The sequence below is a fragment of the Oncorhynchus tshawytscha genome, linkage group LG16, assembly GCF_018296145.1.
Source record: "Oncorhynchus tshawytscha isolate Ot180627B linkage group LG16, Otsh_v2.0, whole genome shotgun sequence".
Taxonomy (NCBI): Eukaryota; Metazoa; Chordata; class Actinopteri; order Salmoniformes; family Salmonidae; genus Oncorhynchus; species Oncorhynchus tshawytscha.
Window position 1 is genome coordinate 57,936,864 of NC_056444.1, and position 20,293 is coordinate 57,957,156.

Here is a 20,293-nt window from a genome sequence, read left to right on the forward strand (position 1 = left end):
GATGACGTGATTATAGTCCGATTAGTTATATCTATTGAATAGGATGGTCTTCCTCTGAAGAGCCTCCCCTGGTTTGTACAACTACACTAGTTTAAAAAAAAAAAAACTAATTGAAATGTTCTAAATTGGGAATCAAAAAATAAAAACGTTTTAATGGGCATACTCTATTAAAGCACTACAATATAGTGATAGACAAACAGCATTGCAGATTGGTTTGACCGACTAGGCTCTGGTTCAAACCTAGGTCTCAAGCATACCAAGACCGTTAGCCCGCTGAGCAAAAGTCATTTGCTTGGGGAGCTAACGCAATTTAGTTACCAATTTCGCAATCACAGGTCAATGAACCATCTCCAACACATTAGCATATCATCAGACTGCCTTGCTGAAAAACAAAGCACACATTTTTTTCAAGAATGGATTTAATATCAATTTGAAATCATATGTTCTGTAACTCTTCATAATAGAAAATAGCAAGACTAGGAATTCCATATACATCAAACAAATTTATTGAATTACCTTCCAGAGGTCCAAACAATCATTCCAACTGTCCTGTTTTTGTCCAAGGCTGCAAAGGGATCAGTGAGATCAACCTGCCACTAAAACCCATTGTCTACAAGTTATAAAGTGAGTTTCTGTTCAATCATTAGTTTGATAGTAAAGCAATCTAGCTATTACATGTTACGCATCTAAATCCCACTTCCTTAGTGTTGGGACTGTTTTGACGCTTTGTTGAGATTCTGAATATGATGGGAGCATAAGGCTACTGGCATACATTGGGTACATTTGCGGTTGGGTTGACCTGATGGTAACTTGTGTGGAAAAAGCCAAACTAACAGGCAAGAGTTGAGCCAGAGAGATAAGTGGAAGATAGAAAGTGATGAACAAAACAAATGACAGTATTATGAACATCTAAAGCAATCTCTGAAACTTAAGAAAGCTTTATTGTTACTGTGCGTGTTCACCTAATACTTTCACCACCAAATCCACTGTTTCTTCTGCCTTTCTTTGAAGCCCTATCCGTTCCCCACATTTGCCCCTCAACTGCTGAAGAGGGAAAACGTATCACTATAGAAAAAAAAAAAGGAATTAGAAGTCCATAAGTCCATGGTGTCTCGTCCCTCAGGGGGATCAAAGAGCTGTGAACCAGCCAGGCCACCAGGAGGCTCCATCACTTTAGCCGCTGCACGATGACTGCGTTGAGCAGGTTGGCATCCCGCAGCGTCTGGCTCTCGTCAGTCAGCTCCTTGTTGGGGAAGGTTGTTATGAGCACAAACTCTGTCGCGGCCATTAAAGGTCGAGCTCCCACCACAAACTGACGCACGTCCGACACCCTGTGGACAAGAGAAATAATGGATAGAATATTTAATGTTGTTTGTAATGGTGGGAGTAAGGCGCTGTAGAGCTTAATGGCTCCAAAACTGACCTGTGAGTGTGGTTGAACTTCTGCACCAGTCTCCCCCCGTCGGCCAGTCTGATCTGGATGTTGGTCACAGGCTGAGAGGCGTCCAGGTTCACAGAGGCGATGGCCTGGGCCTCACTGGTTACCTGGTCCTCCATACGCGGAGCAGACACCAGTTCAGGGGTGGCACTGAGGTGGGAAAGAGACATTTATTGTGATTACTGTGTTTGACAGTTACATATCTAGAAAACACACAAAAAATGTAATCAAATACCTAATCACATTGTGCCATTATTTCCTTTTCTATCCCCTTGTGGTAATAAGGTGTAGCAGCCACCCTATTCAATCAATCACATTTATTTATAAAGCCCTTCTTACATCAGCTGATGTCAAAGTGCTGCACAAAAATCCAGCCTAAAACCCCAAACGGCAAGCAATGCAGATGTAAAAGCATTTAATCTGAGAATCTTTGGTCTGTACCCAAATCTAAAAACCAGTGATGAAAAGCAGGTTATTTCTTCCATGGCAGGTGGACAGACAGGCGAGTTAATACAATTTACATTACCCTTCTAGAACAGTATTTCTCAACTTTGGTCTTCCAGTACCCCCAACAGCACACACTTTTGTTGTAGCCCTGGACAAAAACACCTGATTCAACTTGCCAAGGGCTTGATGATAAATTGACAAGTAGAATCAGGTGTGCTTGTCAGGGGCCACAACAAGTTATATGTACTGTTGGGGGTACTGGAAGACCTGTGTTAGGAAACACTGTTCTAGGTGATGCATTCTTTCAGAATAGATCGAGCTCACCTGCCCAGTTTCTGTCCTTCCCCGCCGAAAGCCTTGAAGGTAACCTTGGGTTTGGAGAAGTCCTCATCCCGATGGTCCTCCATATCCAAATTGACCTGACCCCCCCGGGAGCGCTGTCTCAACTCCAAAGGAATTTCCCTGAAAGGAGGAATGACTTCTTATGACAATGCTTTAGCAATGAGGAAACAGACTTCAGAGGGAAACGTGTCCCCCAGCTGTCCAGTGCTGATCAGAATGTGTATGCCATAAATTCATTTCTAACTTAGTAAATGGATTTAGGAACATGATGTGACATGAGCAGCCACACATATAAACCGTATGACAAGCAGACAGTATGGACAGTGTACTCACCCCCTACGGATCGACTCCAGGAAAATGGCATTGCCAGGATCACTGTAGTTTCTGAGTTCACCGTCGCCCAGGCTGAAACCTGTCTTCCACAGCTTCAGGACTACATGCACCTTCAGCACGTAGTAAAGAAAATAGGCTACATCAAGTATACTAATGTAAATGTACTCTTCCGAGATCAAATTTATACTAGCAATACAAAATATCTATTAAAATAAATTCACTGTCAAACTAACATCCTGCTGGCTGTTAGCAGCTCTTCTCTCTCCAGCCACATAAACAGGCTCCTCCTCAGGTGCTGCACCAAGCCGGTAGCCACCGCCAATGAACGGCTAGAGGGAGGGTTAGAAGAGAAAAAGAGTAAGTAAAACATTATACACCCTTACCTTGATGATTTAAGGTCAATTCCAAAACATAGGGATAATAACACATAGGTGCAGGACACAATTACGGAGAAGCTTTTCTTACCCTGGCTCGACTAGGCTCTCCTGGGCCTCTCCCAGCCTTCTCCACAGGTACGGCCCCATGCTCCTTAGCCCCCTTGAAGAGGTCCTCCACCACCTCATTAGAGCTCTTCTTCTTGGGGGGGCCCACAATCTGCTGCCCACTGCGTTCAGAACCCCCAGCAAAGAACCTAGAGGGAAGCAAAGGAAGAATGTGGATACAACACAATCAGAATTTTGGATCAACATCAATGCTGTGATTCAAATAAATCTGATCTTATTTGTCACATGCTTCAACAGATGTAGACTAACAGTGAAAGGCTTACTTATGGGCCTTCCAAAACAAACCAGAGAAATAAAAAATAAGATGAGGAGTGAATGAGTAATGATAACTTGGCTATATACACGGGGTACCTGAACCAAGTTAAAGTGCAGGGATACAAGGTAATTGAGGTACATATTCGTAGGGATAAAGTGACATGGCAACAATATAAACAAACAATAGCAGCAGCGTATGTGATGAGTCAAGAGTTAGTGCAAATAGGGTCAATGCAGATAGTTGACCAATAATAAATAATTAGTTAACCCAGACTAACTAGCAGCCTTATGGCTTGGGGGTAGAAGCTGCTCAGGATCCTGTTGGTTCCAGACTTGGTGCATCGGTACCGCTTACCATGCAGTAGCAGAGAGAACAGTCTATGACTTGGGTGTCTGGAGTCTGACAGTTTTTAAGAGCCTTCCTCTGACGCTGCCTGGCAGGTAGCTCAGCCCCAGTGACGTACTAGGCCATACGCACTAGACTCTGTAGCGCCTTGCGGTCGGATGCCGAGCAGTTGCCATTCCAAGCGGTGATGCTGCCAGTCAAGATGCTCTCAAATGGTGCAGCTGTATAACTGAGGACATATGCCTAATCTTTTCAGCCTCCTGAGGGGAAAGCGGCAATGTCAACTGTGTTTGTGTGTGGACCATGATAATTCCTTAGTGATGTGAACACCGAGGAACTTTATGCACGACACACTCCACTATAGCCCCTCCGTTTTCTGTAGTCCACGATCAGCTTCTTTGTCTTGCTGACTTTGAGGGAGAAGTTGTTGCCCTGGTGTAACAGTATAACTTTAGACCGTCCCCTCACCCATACCCGGGCGAGAACCAGGGACCCTCTGCACACATCAACAACAGTTACCCATGAAGCATTGTTACCCATCGCTCCACAAAAGCCTGTCACTTGCCTTTTAATGAGTAGTGGCCTCCGTCTGGCCACTCTACCATAAAGGCCTGATTGGTGGAGTGCTGCAGAGATGTTTGTCCTTCTGGAAGATTCTCCCATCTCCACAGAGGAACTCTGGAGCTCTGTCAGAGTGACCATCGGGGCCTTGGTCACCTCCCTGACCAAGGCCCTTCTCCCTCGATTGCTCAGTTTGGCCGGGTGGCCAGCTCTAGGAAGAGCCTTGTTGGTTCCAAACTTCTTCCATTTAAGAATGATGGAGACCCCTGTGTTCTTGGATCTTCAATGCTGCAGAAGTGTTTTGGTTCCCTTCCTCAGATCTGTGCCTCGACACAATCCTGTCTCGGAGCTCTAGGGACTATTCCTTCGACCTCGTGTCTCGGTTTTTGCTCTGACATGCACTGTCAACTGTGGGTCCTTATATAGACAGGTGTGTGCCTTTCCAAATCATGTCCAATCAAAATGAATTTACCACAGGTGGACTCCAATCAAGTTGTAGAAACATCTCAAGGATGGTCTGAATACTTGTTAATAAGGTATGTTTTAGTTAACTTCTTGAGACTCTCAAACCCGGCTCTGGGAGCGTAATCATCGCCTCAAACTAATTAGCATAATGCAGCGGGCATAAATATCCCTAGAAAATCTTCCTATTCATGAAAATCACAAATTAAATATATTGAGACACAGCTTAGCCTTTTGTTAATCACACTGTCATCTCAGATTTTCAAAATATGCTTTACAGCCAACGCTAGACAAGCATTTGTGTAAGTTTATCATAGCCTAGCATAGCATTATGCCCTGCTAGCAGCAGGCAACATTTTCACAAAAATAAAAGCAATCAAATTAAATCATTTACCTTTGAAGAACTTTGGATGTTTTCACTCAGGAGACTCCCAGTTAGATAGCAAATGTTCCTTTTTTCCAAAAATATTTTTTTTGTAGGCCGAAATAGCTCCTGTTTGTTCTTCACGTTTGGCTGAGAAATCAACCGGAAAATGCGGTCACTACAACGCAAACATTTTCCCAAATTAGCTCCATAATATCGACAGAAACATGGCAAACGTCGTTTAGAATCAATCCTCAAGGTGTTTTTCACACATCTATTCGATAATATATCCGTCGGGACAATTGGTTTCTCATTAGAAGCGATTGGAATAATGGCTACCTCAGTACTTTACGCAAGAGCTTCTGCGGGAGCCATCATGTGACCACTTGCTCAATGTGGTCCCTTACGGCTATTCTTCAACATAAATGCGTAAAAAGACGTCACAATGCTGTAGACACCTTGGGGAATATGTAGAAAACGTAAGCTCATTCGTAGCCCATTCACAGCCATATAAGGAGTCATTGGCATGCAGCGCTTTCAAAATATGGGGCACTTCCAGATTGGATTTTTATCTGGGTTTCGCCTGTAACATCAGTTCAAATCAAATTTATTCATATAGCCCTTCGTACATCAGCTGATATCATTGCAGTTTTGGAAACGTCAGTGTTTTCTATCCAAAGCTGTCAATTATATGCATAGTCGAGCATCTTGTCGTGACAAAATATCCCGTTTAAAACGGGAACGTTTTTTATCCAAAAATTAAATACCGCCCCCAGAGTTCCAAGAGGTTTTAAAAGATTTGATAAAATATTGAAACCTGTTTCTGCTTTGTCATTATGGGATAGTGTGTAGATTGATGAGGAAAAATATTTAGTTTAGAATAAGGTTGTAACGTAACGATGTGTAAAATGTCAAGGGGTCTGAATACTTTCAGAATGCACTGTAGGTGTTCCTCTTGGCCAGGTGTGAGAGGGAAGTGTGGAGTGCAGGGGCACGAGAGAATGCATAATCTGTGGATCTGTTGGGGCGAATTGGAGTGGGTCCAGGGTTTCTGGGATGTCGTTGTTGATGTGAGCCATGATCAGCCTTTTTAAAGCATTTCATGGCTACAGATGTGAGTGCTACGTGCCGAGAGTCATTTAGACAGGTTACCTTGGCGAACTTTGGCACAGGGACTATGGTGGTCTGCTTGAAACATGTAAGTATTACATACTGGGCCAGGGAGAGGTTCATAATGTCAGTTTAGACACTTGCAGGTCAGCGCATGGTCCGAATACACGTCCTGGTAATCCGTCTGCCCCCGCGGCCTTGTGAATGTTAAACTGTTTAAAGGCCTTACTTACATCAGCTATAGAGAGCGAGATCAGTCATCCGGAACAGCTGGTGCTTTCATGAATGGTTCAGTGTTGCTTTCCTCGAAGCGAGCGTAGAAGAAACTTAGCTCGTCTAGTATGCTCGCATCACTGGGCAGCTCGCGGCTGGGTTTCCCTTTGTAATCCGTGATTGTTTGCCAGCCCTGCCCCATCCAACAAGCATCAGAGCCCGTGTAGTAGGATTCGAGCTTAGTCATGTACTGATGGCTTGGAGGTCGTAGCGAGATTTATTTTATAAGTGTCCGGATTAGTGTCCTTCTTGAAAGCGGCAGCTCTAGCCTTCAGCTCAGTGCGGATGTTGCCTGTAATCCATGGCTTCTGGATGGGATATGTACATGCGGTCACTGTGGGGATGACTTTGTTGATGCACTTAACTTTTTAGTGACGGGGCAGTATTCGGAAATTTGGATGAATGACGTGCCCAAAGTAAACTGCCTGTTACTCAGGCCCAGAAGCTAGGATATGCATATACTTGGTAGCATTGGATAGAAAACACTTTCTAAAAAACGGCAGCCGAAAACCCGAGGAAAATCCATCCAGGAAGTGGGATTTTTTTTAATGTGAATGGTTTTCCATTGAATGCCTATTGACTATGTAATTGGTTAGGGCCCAGATTGCAGTTCCTATGGCTTCCACTAGATGTCAGTCTTTAGACATGGTTTCAGGCTTGTTTTCTGAAACACGACAAAGAAAAAGACCTTTGGTCAGGGGACTGGGGAAGCATGCAGTACAGGTTTGCACGCCCTTGTTTTTTTCCCTTTCTATTGAATATGCTATTGTCCGGTTGAAATATTATTGATTATTTAGATAAGACACCCTGAGGATTAGTTCTAAACATTGGTTGACATGTTTCAACTAACTTTACCGGTACTATTAGGATGTACTCGTCTGCGCGTTTTGACCGCCTTTGAGCCAGTGGATTACTGAACAAAACACGCCAACAAAAGTTTTGGGGATATAAAGAAGGACTTTATCAAACAAAACAGCAACCAGATGAAGCTCTTCAAAGGTAAGTGATTTATTTTATTGCTATTTCTGACTTGCGTGACTCCTCTGCTTGGTTGGAAAATGTTTGTATGCGGGGCGCTGTCCTCAGATAATCGCATGTTTGCTTTCACAGTAAAGCCTTTTGAAATCTGACAAAGCGGCTGGATTAACAAGAAGTTAATCTTTCAACTGATGTATAACACTTGTATTTTCATTTATGTTTATTATTACTATTTCTGTCATTTGAAATTGGCGCCCTGCAATTTCACCGGATGTTGTCGCGGTGGGTCGCTAGCGGCACGCCTGCGCCAAACAGGTTAATGAAGGCGGTGACTGATGTGTTCTGAAACAGTCCTTGACTTAGCATCCACTTCATCGGATCACCTCCATATTGAGCACATCACTGGTACTTCCTGTTCGAGTTTTGGCTTGTAAGCCGAGATCAGGATGATAGAGTTATGGTCAGATTTGGCAAAGGGAGGGTAGGGAGACCTTTGTATGCGTTTGTGTGTGGAGTAAAGATGATCTAGAGTGTTTCACCTCTAGCTGCACAGTGACATGCTGGTAAAAATGAGGTAAAATGAATTTCAGTTTCCCTGCATTAAAATCACTAGCCACTAGAAGCGGCGCCTCTGGATGTGCACTCTCTCGTTTGCTTATGGCCCTATACAGCTCATTGAGTGTGGTCTTAGTGCCAGCATCGGTTTGTGATGGTAAATATACAGCTACTGTTGACAAGTAACACAGGGACCCATTCCCACCCAGCAGAATCTGTTGTGGCAGAAAGCAATACCAGCCTAGAGAGAACTGAATAGAGAAACCAAAATAGTTTTGGTACATTCTGGAGGCACCCTATACTGTCCAAAATACACACAGCCTAGGCCTACATGCAATGTGAAATGCATACACTCTAAAGTCATTGAAGTAAAGACAGACTTACCTTTCCCCTTCCTCCTCGTCACTGTCATCTTCTTCCTCGTGCATCATATCCCTGAAGGAGGTCACTCTATTTTCACTCCTTTACACACACACACAAAACAATGAATGACAATAGGGTCAAACATTAATCATTTAACATGAAATGTTTCATAGAATAATCATTAAAAAAATGACAAAGGCAACACTGAAAGGATATGGGCATCCTGTTTTAATGGTACATAGAATGACAGTGTAACAATAGATTTACATAGGTCAGTTAGCTATGTACCTGCCAGGCCCTGTGGAACGAGGCACAGAGGATCCACCACTCTCTGGCTGAGGTAATGTCACTATGTCATCCTCAGCACCATCTTCAAAGAAACTGGCCAGGGCAAGCTAAGGAAAGAGACCAAGATTCCATGTCATTCAAACGTCAAGATCTCAATGTCTAGTCATAGTCTAAAGCTGATTACTAGCTATCTAACGTTGGCTAGTTCGAGTTTAATTGTGAACTTGCCGAATTAAGAAGTAGCTACCTACTAGTAGTTAGCTGAGAAGGATGTTCTTATACATATTATACTTGCTAGCAATTAACGTTAGGATGGGAAACATCTGATACATTAGCCATCATCTCAGTGACTAGTTGGAAAATGTTGTTAGGTAGTTGTGAGATTGGCTTACTGCTGGACCATAATATATGCCAATCGGATAGTTAGCTAACGCATTAGTTACAATAGTTAGCTAAATTAGCCCCCTAGCTAATCTGCTAGCTAGCTTGTTAGCCAGATAACATTAGTTAGCTAGAACGCAGTGAGCCATTCATAAATGAAACGGATTTGTTAGCAAGTTAACATTAAACTCGCTACTAGGCAGTGGTAGTAAAACATTGGTATCTGTGTGAAACTGATTGGTAGATAACTAGATACCAGGGAATATGACCGCAATGGTCACTCGATCTATTGTTGTGAGAAAGAGTGACTTGCAGAAACTAGTACAGTAGCTAGCCTGCTAGTAAGTGTTAGCTAACTAGATACTGTCATTCGTATGTTGTGAGTTAACTTCAAATATCACATGTAGTACAATTGGTAGGTCGATGTGACCAGCATGTACCTGCAAATCCCAACCGGCAGACTCCAAGAAAAAACGGGCCCTCTCTTCATCAACATCAGTAACAGCAACGAACTCCCTCACCGAGGATTCTTGGTCCGCCATTTTGATATGCCCATTCAATGACTGTTCCGACTCCAGTTGTGGAATCACCTACCAACTTGGTTCCTATCTCAGCTAAATGCAGTAGGCTACAGGAGGGTAAGGCAAACAGGCCTACATGTGAACAATGTTTATGACGTGTTGTATTTTCCTGACAAAGTTAATACATTTTATTTGGAGGAATAATATTTCACATAGATTTGACATTTATATCTAAAATGGTATTATCTGTTGGCTATTACCATAGTTACTGCTTCCAGGCCTCACTCACAAAGATGAGGTGAAGAAAGCCTAGTAGAGGCTACTATTACCATAACAAATATAGCAGTATTTTCTGCCATAACAAAGGGGCAATCTGGGATTTGAATAATCAACAAAGCAGTCACTGCCGCTTAAACAGCTGAGGGGTTGGACTGGAGCACTAACTACTCTCAAATTCATTGACAGACCATGAATGGGATCAACATTTTAGTTTTAACCACGTTTTTTAAGTCTATATTGGTGTTTGTTTACAATCAAAGCAAGCTTATATTTTGGGTTCTGATGGTTATATCAGTTCTACTATTAAATACTTTTTGGGCATTTATAAGTTATATTCTTCAAGAATTCCCCTGGACTATCTGATAAGATTTCTATTTGAATTGTTTCTTTGTCTCTAATAGAGCTCGCCAGTTTATAGTCCTAAAAAACAGAAATTAGTTACCTCTGTTTTGTTTAGCCGTTCCTATGCGGAAAATGAATGGGGATAAACAGCGAAAATAAGGTCAGAGTTTAACACAGGCTTAGGAGATCTTATATGTTTTGTTTTATAAGATAATATCAGTCAGTTAGCATGACCTTTATGAATTATGAAGCCTTTTATGTGCTTTGTGTTTCATTTTATTACAGAAATGCTTCAAAATTCACAAGTGACGTTAGCTGATGAAGATTCTCATAGATGAAACTGTATCGGATCTCCTAAGCCTGTTTTTACCACAGACCTTATTTTTAGCATTTATCCAAAAACTCTACAAAACTCCATTAACTTTCCCATAGGCTTTGTCCAAAGAACCATGGCAGAGTTAGTCCGTACAAAAATAAGCCTTCACTATTGCCCTCTATAAAGAGGGCATTTAAACACTAACCATCTAATTTAAGCACTGAGTATACCAAATATTAGGAACGTCTTCCTAATATTGAGTTGAAGTGCTTTGAGAGACTAGTCAAGGACCCCCTCCACCCTAAGCCTCAATTTGTCGGGGCATGGACTCTACAAGGTGTCGTTCAAGCATTCCACAGGGTTGCTGGCCAATGTTGACTCCAATGCTTCCCACAGTTGTCAAATTGGCTAGATGTCTTTGGGGTGTTGGATCATTCTTGACACACACAGGAAACTGTTGAGTGTGGAAAACACAGCAGCGTTGTAGTTCTAGACACAAACTGGTGTCTTCTCCATTTACCTTCTGAATGGCACACATACATAATCCATGTCTCAATTGTCTCAAAGCTTAAAAATCCTGCTTTAACCTGTCTCCTCCCCTTCATCTACAGTGGCAAGAAAAAGTATGTGAACCCTTTGGAATTACCTGGATTTCTGCATAAATTGGTCATAAACAATAGATAGTCACAGTCAATAGACAAGCACAGACGCACACAATTATACATTTTCATATCTTTATTGAACACACTGTGTAAACATTCACAGTGTAGGGTGGAAAAAGTTTGTGAACCCTCCTTTGCTGGTTGACCCTCCTTTGGCTGCAATAAACTCAACTAAACATTTTCTGTAGTTGTGGATCAGACCTGCACAACGGTCAGGAGGAATTTTGGACAATTAATCTTTACAAAACTGTTTCTGTTCAGCGATATTCTTAGGATGTCTGGTGCCATCTGCTCTCAAGGTCATGCCACAGCATTTTAAAATTGGATTGAGGTCAGGACTCTGACTGGGCCACTCCAGAAGGTGTATTTTCTTCTGAAGCCATTCTGTTGTTGATTTACTTCTGTGTTTTGGGTCGTTGCCCTGTTGCATCACCCAACTTCTGTTGAGCTTCAATTGCCGGACAGATATCAAGACATTTTTCAGGAGAATGTAAGGCTAAACTTGGGAATACATTTTTCCGTCGATGATAGCAAGCTGTCCAGGCCCTGAGGCAGCCCCAAACCATGATGCTTCCTCCACCATACTTTACAGTTGGGATGAGGTTTTGATGTTGGTGTGCTGTGCTGTGCCTTTTTTTATCCACACATAGTGTTGTGTGTTCCTGCCAAACAACTCAACTTTAGTTTCATCTGTCCAGAAGCACTGTGGAACATCCAGGTGCACTTTTGTGAACTTTTGTGAACGTGCAGCAATGTTTTTCTGGACAGCAGTGCCTTCTTCCGTGGTGTCCTTCCATGAACACCATTCTTGTTTAGTGTTTTACGTATCGTAGACTCGTCAAGAGAGATGCTAGCATGTTCCAGAGATTTCTGTAAGTCTTTAGCTGACACTCTATGATTCTTCTTAACCTCATTGAGCATTCTGCACTTTTGCAGTCATCTTTGCAGGACGGCCACTCTTAGGGAGAGTAGCAACAGTGCTTAACTTTCTCCATTTATACACAATTTGTCTTACCGTGGACTGATGAACATCAAGGCTTTTATAGATACTTTTGTAACCCTTTCCAACTTTATGCAAATCAACCATTCTTAATCTTAGGTCTTCTGAGATCTCTTTTGTTCGAGGCATGATTCACATCAGTGAATAGAAAACTCACATTTTCTGAGTGATTTTAAGAGGGCAGGGCATCTCTAACCAACATCTCCAATCTCGTCTCATTGATTGGACTCATTAGCCTAGGGGATCATTAATTAGCCTAGGGGATCACATACATTTTCCAACCTAAACTGTGAATGTTTAAATGATGTATTCAATATTGGCAAGAAAAATACAATAATGTACAGTTGAAGTCAGAAGTTTACATACACATAGGTTGGAGTCATTAAAACTTGTTTTTCAATTACTCCACACATTTCTTGTTAACAAACTATACTTTTGGCAAGTCGGTTAGGACATGTACTTTGTGCATGACACAAGTAATTTTTCCAACAATTGTTTATAGACAGATTATTTCACTTATAATTCACTGTATCACAATTCCAGTGGGTCAGAAGTTTACATATGCTAAGTTGACTGTAAATTCAAAAGTCAATTGGAGGTGTACCTGTGAATGTATTTCAAGGTCTACCTTCAAACTCAGTGGCTCTTTGCTTGACATCATGGGAAAATCAAAAGAACTCAGCCAAGACCTAAGAAAATAAATTGTAGACCTCCAGAAGTCTGGTTCATCCTTGGGAGCAATTTCCAAACGCCTGAAGGTACCACGTTCATCTGTACAAACAATAGTACCCAAGTATAAACACCATGGGACCACGCAGCCATCATACCGCTCAGGAAGGAGACGTGTTGTGTCTCCTTGAGATGAATGTACTTTGGTGCGAAAAGTGCAAATCAATCCCAGAACAACAGCAAAGTACCTTGTGAAGATGCTAGAGGAAACGGGTACAAAATTATCTATATCCACAGTAAAATGAGTCCTATATCAACATAACCTGAAAGGCCACTCAGCAAGGATGAAGCCACTGCTACAAAGCAGCCATAAAAAAAAGCCAGACTACGGTTTGCAACTGCACATGGGGACAAAGATTGTACTTTTTGTAGAAATGTCCTCTGGTCTGATGAAACAAAAATAGAACTGTTTGGCCATAATGACCAACGTTATGTTTGGAGGAAAAATTGGGAGACTTGCAAGCCGAAGAACACCATCCCAACCATGAAGCACAGGGGTGACAGCATCATGTTGTCGTGCTTTGCTGCAGGAGGGACTGGTGCACTTCACGAAATAGATGGCAACACGAGGAAGGAAAATTATGTGGATATGTTGAAGCAACATCTCAAGACATCAGTCAGGAAGTTAAAGCTTGGTCGCAAATGGGTCTTCCAAATGGACAATGACCCCAAGCATACTTCCAAGGTTGTGGCAAAATGGCTAAAGGACAACAAAGTCAAGGTATTGGAGTGACCATCACAAAGCCCTGACCTCAATCCTATAGAAAATTTGTGGGCAGAACTGAAAAAGCGTGTGCAAGCAAGGAGGCCTACAAACCTGACTCAGTTACACCAGTTCTGTCAGGAGGAATGGGCCAACATTCACTTGTGGAAGGCTACCTGAATCATTTGACCCAAGTTAAATTTAAAGGCATTGCTACCAAATACTAATTGAGTGTATGTAAACGTCTGACCCACTGGGAATGTGATGAAAGAAGTAAAAGCTGAAATAAATCATTCTCACTACTATTATTCTGACATTTCACATTCTTAAAATAAAGTGGTGATCCTAACTGACCTAAGACAGGGAATTTTTACTCTGATTAAATGTCAGGAATTGTGAAAAACTGAGTTTAAATGTATTTTGCTAAGGTGTATGTAAACTACCGACTTCAACTGTATGTGTTATTAGTTTACGCACACTGTGTTTGTCTACTGTTGTGACTAAGATGAAGATCAGATAAAATATTATGACTAATTTGTGCAGAATTTATTATTCTTGCTACTGTACAGTGATTGAAGTGGATTTAACTAGTGACATTAATAAGGGATCTTAGACTGACCAGGTGAATCCAGTTGAAAGCTATGTCATGGAAAGAGCAGGTGTTCTTAATGTTTTGTATTATCAGTGTAGATTCATGAATTGACCATAGTGTGTGGCCATAAAAAAACACTAATTTTCCTGTTTTCTTTTGCTCAGGTGTGAAAACAGCTTGGCCAGGGCATTTTTGTTTATGTTAAGATTTCAAATAGCATTTTAACAATTTAATTAAGACTAGCTTATCAAAACTATTAGCATAGTCAATATATCAATGTTTTCACTAATAAATAAATATAATACATTCTGGTTCCTTGATTCCTGGAGTTATGCCTCCAGTTCACCTAGAATCAAACTGATGTGCCGCACATAATTAGACTAATTCATTGTCATATTGCGCCACAAGATGGCAACAAAATATAAAAATTGGTTTAGACCGGGAGCACCTGCTACCTCACATTGGAAATACCGCTTGCAGCTTCAATTGCTGGTCTTCATAAAAAGGTATTGTACATCCATACTCTTTCTAAGGGAGATGCTCTGTGACTCCTCACAAGGTCACACTGACTAGACCTGTCATGTTGCTTACCTACTCCAGCAGCCATAAGTTAGCTCTGGACTGAAACTCCTCTGTGTGAAATGAAATGTACACAAAGAAAATCTATCACGTCACCACAGATCCCCGTTTCTGAAAACGATTATCCTAAACCAACATTCTAAAGAAAAAATATCTCATTTGTGATATAGCTCACCTTTGTTCCCAAACATCTATGTTCCAGACATGTAATACGTGACCTGTGTAATGTAAATGTAGTGTAGTGTAAATCTGTTGATGTGACCTTGAGCACAGCACTTAACCCTAATTGCTCCTGTAAGTCACTGAATAAGAGTGTCTGCTAAATGACAAATGTGTAACATCACAGAGCACCCACAGGGAGCCAGACAGCGTGGCTAAGCAGGCTTTAGTTAGGGAGCTTCTTAAAAGCAGGCTTTAGATGGGGAGCTTCTTAATTGTTTCTGGAGGGAAATAAAAAGATGGATTTTTAATGTGCTTGTAGCCGTTTGATCTTCAAGGCTAATTAAATGGAAAAAATCCTTGCTGTCACCAAGTACCTCTCAGCCCCCGTCCCTCAACACACACACACACACACACACACACACACACACACACACAGAGCGAGAGAGAGAGAGGCTGATTAAGTTGTTTTGCATACAGAAATAACTATTTAACATTTCAGGAGTGGTTTCAGTGATGACATTTTTTTGTTTTTCCCGCCTCAGTTTTTCTTATTGCCCAGGGTCTGAACAATGAGGCAACAGTGCATAGATACAGAGCAAGAGAGTGAGCTCCAGACCCCTGAGACATAAGGATTCATAGACCTATGATTCAAGAATAAGACAACAATGTGCACTGTATAATTTTTCATTTAATAAATTGGTTTATTTAGAAGATCGCCTTGAGAAAGGAGAGCTTATGATGAGTGAGACTGTAGCAAAGGCAGACATGGAAGCAAATACCATTATCAGTGGTTGGGTTTATATTCCTGATTAACAGTAAGGCGATTGTACAACCTTTGATTTTGGTAGTATAATGTAATTAAGTAACATTAAAAACAGCCTGAGTAGCTTGTGGGAGCTGATACGGGCATCTGCCAAGCACCATAAACCAGAGAAAAAAGAGACAACACTCACAAAAGTGGTGAAATTACCCTGCTCTCAATTCCCACCTCAGGCAATAGCACCATGTCGTAAAATAACCGTTGCGTCCTTTATGACTCCTGATAGTTTAAGACGGGTGGGTCCTCTTTCCTCCCTTCCTCCCACACCCTACTTGTCAGTTGATGGAAAAGCGGTGACCTTATGACCTGCGGGGCACATAGGATTTGTTTCAGAAACATAAAAACATTGTCAGTGGCGTAAAGTACTTAAGTAAAAAATACTTTGAAGTACTACTTAAGTAGTTTTTGGGGGTATTTGTACTTTACTTTACTGTTTTTTTTGGGGGGGGCAACTTTTAATTTTACTTCACTAGATTCCTAAAGAAAATAATGTACTTTTTACTCCATACATTTTCCCTGACACCCAAAAGTAAATTTTGAATGCTTAGCAGGACAGGAAAATGGTCCAATTCACGCACAAGAGAACATCCCCTGGTCATCCGTACCGCCTCTGATCTGGCAGACTCACTAAAGACACATGCTTTGTTTGTAAATTATGTCTGAGTGTCAGTGTTCCCCTGGCTATCCATAAATTATAAAAACAATCAAATCATGCCATCTTGGTCTGCTTAATATAAGGAATTTGAAATGATTTATACTTTTACTTTTGATACTTAAGTACATTTTATCAATTATATTTACTTTTGATACTTAAGTATACAGTATTTAAAACCAAATACTTTTAGACTTTTCCTCAAGTAGTAATTTTACTGGGTGACGTTCACTTTTACTTGAGACATTTTCTATTAAGGTATCTTTACTTTTAATCAAGCTTGACTAATTGGGTACTTTTTCCACCACTGAATATTTTTACAGACGTGGAGTATGATTCAAACATTTGAAAGAGATTGTACTGTCTGCCCAGAACAATTTATCCACTGTGCTTGAATTTGTGTTTAATCATTTTCATCTCTCATTCTGAATCCCTCTCCATCCTTGTTGTGCATTCCCCATGTGTGTGGCTGTATGCAGATAAGGTCATTATATATCTCCCTGGTTCGGCACTGAGTGAGGAAAGATCTGTGATAGGGAAAGCAAAAACAGTAGCATCCTCTGAAATTACTGTGATGGAAATCTTCAGCCCTAATGACCTAAATACGGAAGGGCTTGTCCCCCAAGTTATTCCCTGGGTTTTAACATTTTATTGTGCTGCTGCACGGGCTCAGACATAGAGATGGTGTGGTATCAACAGGAAGGAGTCAACTAAGGGGCTGGAGATGTGCTGGAGACACAGGAGATGAACTTATCTCCCTGTTTTGAGTGTCCCTTCCACTCTAGTTTAGACCCCCCATGCTCCCCCCCACACACACACACTGACCTTGCTCATTTATAACTCTGACATTTTAATCAGTGAGCCAAAACTGCATGCAATGGCACCCCTCCATCCACACGCAGTCTCTTTCTTATCTTCCTCCCTCACTCCCTCTCCTATCATCTACCTACCTTCCTCCCTCACTCCCTCTAAATCTACCTACCTCCCTATCTACCTATCTTTAATCTACCTACCTTCCCACTGAACTACTCTACACCCGTAGAAAAAAAGGCGCTATCTAGAACCTAAAAGGGTTCTTTGGCTGTCCCCATAGGAGAACCCTTTGAAAAACTTTTTGGGGTTCAAGGTACAAGAACCCGTTTGGTTCCAGGTAGAACCGTTTTCGGTCCATGTAAAACCCCTTCAATACAGGGTTCTACATGAAACCCCAAAGGGTTCTCTTTTTGGGGACAGCTGAAGAACCCTTTCGGAAGCATTTTTCCAGAGTCTAATTAACTAACCTACCCGTCTGTTCTTCCTTCCATCCGTCCATGCGTCTCCCCACCTCTCGGATAGCAGAGATGCACAACAGTCTATCTTCACACCAAACACGACATCACCAACACAATCTCACACCTGAGAGGAGGTCTGTTCTATTCTCATCTCCATGGCAGCAGGATATAACATGTCCTCTTGTATATCCTGGTTAGCAGAACTAGACCACATAGAATGTCTCTTTAAAGAGATTCCAACCATTCCACCTCTTGTTCTAAGGTTATAGGGCCATAAGGACAATGTACCCCTTGACTTTAGCTAGTTCTATGTCTCCTCATGATTTGATTAACAGACAATGAGAAACAGCCGATCCAGGCCCTCTGGGAGGTTTCAAGTGTTTGAGGGGATAGGAGGATCCATTCAATTCCAGTCAGACAGCCATAAATCTGAGACACTCAGCCCAGATTTAACACAAGTCACAGTGTTCATTTCACATTCTGCTCCCTCCAACAGCAGTGAAGGTCAAGCACTAGGCACCACACACCATTGTTCCTGAAGGACACACTGGCCTTCCATCACTGCCCTGTAAAGTTTAATTAAACATGGTGATTTACAGTGAAAGAGATGGACGAAAAACCACAATGATATGTTAGACACAGAAAATCAATTCTGTTCTAAAAAACATATTATCCTCGAATTGAATTTCCTTTTTAATCATTCAGAATTGTATGAACGGTGTTATTGGACCAATTAAACTGTATAAAGAGCAGTTTCCATGTACAATATCTAGTCTGCTGCCCTTAATTGGTTCATGTCCATTTCTGGTTCAATTGTTCTGTATTTAAAATGCATTATAGTTTACACACCCTCCCCCCTCAAAATAATCGCCTAATATGCTCATCTGGATTCATAGCCGCTCATGGTATCTCAGAATAATATAATTATTTAACCATGTTCGGAAACAAAGGGAGTCAATTGGTGCTATAAAGCCTCAAGCACTCCCTTGCACAAGCCAATGCCCTAGATCTCAGCTGACATTTGGCTGTCTTTATTGTCTAACTGGCTGTGTGCTGATATGCGTTTGGGGAAGGGGTCTGTATGGCAAATCAGTGATGATAGTTCACCTGGGCCACATAGCAATAATGTCTGTCTTGCGTTTTTGTTTTGTTTCCCTGGCAAAAAAATACATAATTGAGCTGAACTAATGAATATAGAGCAGATGATGGTGTGGCCCAAGGCTCACCTGTGTCTGTGTCCTCCTGCTACTGTCTGATAGCTCTGTTATTGGGATAATTAATTTCTTGGATCGATATCTGAGAAACGGATTTGGTCCTGTTGGCTTGTTGATGCTGGAAATATGGAGGCAAATTAAATATTAATGTCCCTCCTAGAAACGGTGCTATCTAGATAGGCTGTCTCCATAGGAGAACCAATTGAAAAAACTTTTTTGGTACCAGGTAGAACCCTTTAGGTTCCATATAGAACACTTTCCACAGAGGGTAATACATGGAACTCAAAAGAGTTCTATCAGGAACACGAAAAGATTATCCTATGGGGACAGGAGAAGAATCCATTTATTGGATTCGGCTATTTCAGCCACACCCGTTGCTGACAGGTGTATAAAATCGACCACACAGCCATGCAATCTCCATAGACAAACATTGGCAGTAGAAGAGCTCAGTGGCTTTCGACATGGCACCGTCATAGGATGCCACCTTTAGAACAAGTCAGTTTGTCAATTTTGTTCCCTGCTAGAGCTGCCCCGGTCAACTGTAAGTGCTGTTTTTGTGAAGTGGAAAAATCTAGGAGCAACAACGGCTCAGCCATGAAGGGATAGGCCACACAAGCTCACAGAAAAGCACCGCCGAGTGCTTAGGCGCATAACGCGTAAGAATTGACTCCTCGTTTGTAACATTCACTACAGAGTTCCAAACCGCCTCTGGAAGCAACGTCAGCACAAGAACTGTTCGTCAGGAGCTTCATGAAATGGGTTTCCATGGCCGAGCAGCCGCATACAAGACTGCTACTTGCCTGAATGCATAGTGCCGACTGTAAAGTTGGTGGAGGAGGAATAATGGTCTGGGGCTGCTTTTCATGGTTTGAGCCGAGGTTCCAGTTGAAGGGAAATCGTAAGACTAAAACAAATCAATTCTAAAAGCTTTAACAAGAGCAAGGTATTGTGTTTCATTTGAAAACAGCATAACATTTTGTAAAAGCAGAATATTTCAGGTCATCCTAGACAATTCTGTGCTTCCAATTTTGTGTCAACAGTTTGGGCAAGGCCCTTTCTTGTTTCAGCATTGCAATACCGCGGTGCACGAAGCGATGTCCATGCAGAAATTGTTTTTTGAGATCGGTGTGGAGTAACATGACTAGTCTGCCCAGAACCCTGACCTCAACCCCTCAACACTTTTGGGATGAATTGGAACGCCAACTGAGAGCCAGGCTTAATCGCCCAAAACTCACTAAAGCTCTTGTGACTGTATGGAAGAGATGTCCCCGCAGTAATTTTCCAACATCTAATGGAAATCCTTCTCAGAAGAGTGGAGGCTATTGTAGCAGCAAAGGCAGGACCAACTCCATATTAATGCCAATGATTCTGGAATGAGATGTTCGACGAGCAGGTGTCCATATACGTTTGGTAATGTAGTGTGTGTGTGTGTGTGTGTGTGTGTGTGTGTGT

The 20,293-nt window shown here is 41.8% G+C and overlaps 1 protein-coding gene across 2 annotated transcripts; it reads right to left on the reverse strand.

The window, feature by feature from the left end:
• Positions 1 to 483: 483 nt before the first annotated feature.
• On the reverse strand, positions 484 to 9,594 carry nsfl1c (NSFL1 (p97) cofactor (p47)). Of its 2 annotated transcripts, none has more exons than XM_024375535.2 (9): positions 9,440 to 9,594; positions 8,619 to 8,725; positions 8,352 to 8,429; positions 3,026 to 3,191; positions 2,794 to 2,889; positions 2,561 to 2,670; positions 2,210 to 2,347; positions 1,424 to 1,588; positions 484 to 1,331 (listed from the first exon to the last, which is right to left on the reverse strand). In XM_024375535.2, the coding sequence occupies exons 1-9, from the start codon at positions 9,539 to 9,541 to the stop codon at positions 1,169 to 1,171; spliced, it is 1,125 nt and encodes a 374-aa protein (XP_024231303.1). In that variant the 5' UTR covers positions 9,542 to 9,594; the 3' UTR covers positions 484 to 1,168. The 2 variants fall into 2 exon arrangements, with proteins under 2 accessions (XP_024231303.1, XP_024231301.1); XM_024375533.2 differs by having other exon boundaries at positions 2,561 to 2,673.
• Between the last annotated feature and the right edge of the window lie 10,699 nt (positions 9,595 to 20,293).

Coding starts and splice junctions, on each gene's coding strand:
- nsfl1c (XM_024375533.2), bottom strand. CDS start 9,541: ATGGCGGACCAAGAATCCTCGGTGAGGGAGTTCGTTGCTGTTACTGAT. Junction 2,674..2,793: donor CTGCTAACAGCCAGCAGGAT/GTTAGTTTGACA, acceptor TACTACGTGCTG/AAGGTGCATGTAGTCCTGAA. Junction 2,348..2,560: donor CTGGAGTCGATCCGTAGGGG/GTGAGTACACTG, acceptor TCCTCCTTTCAG/GGAAATTCCTTTGGAGTTGA.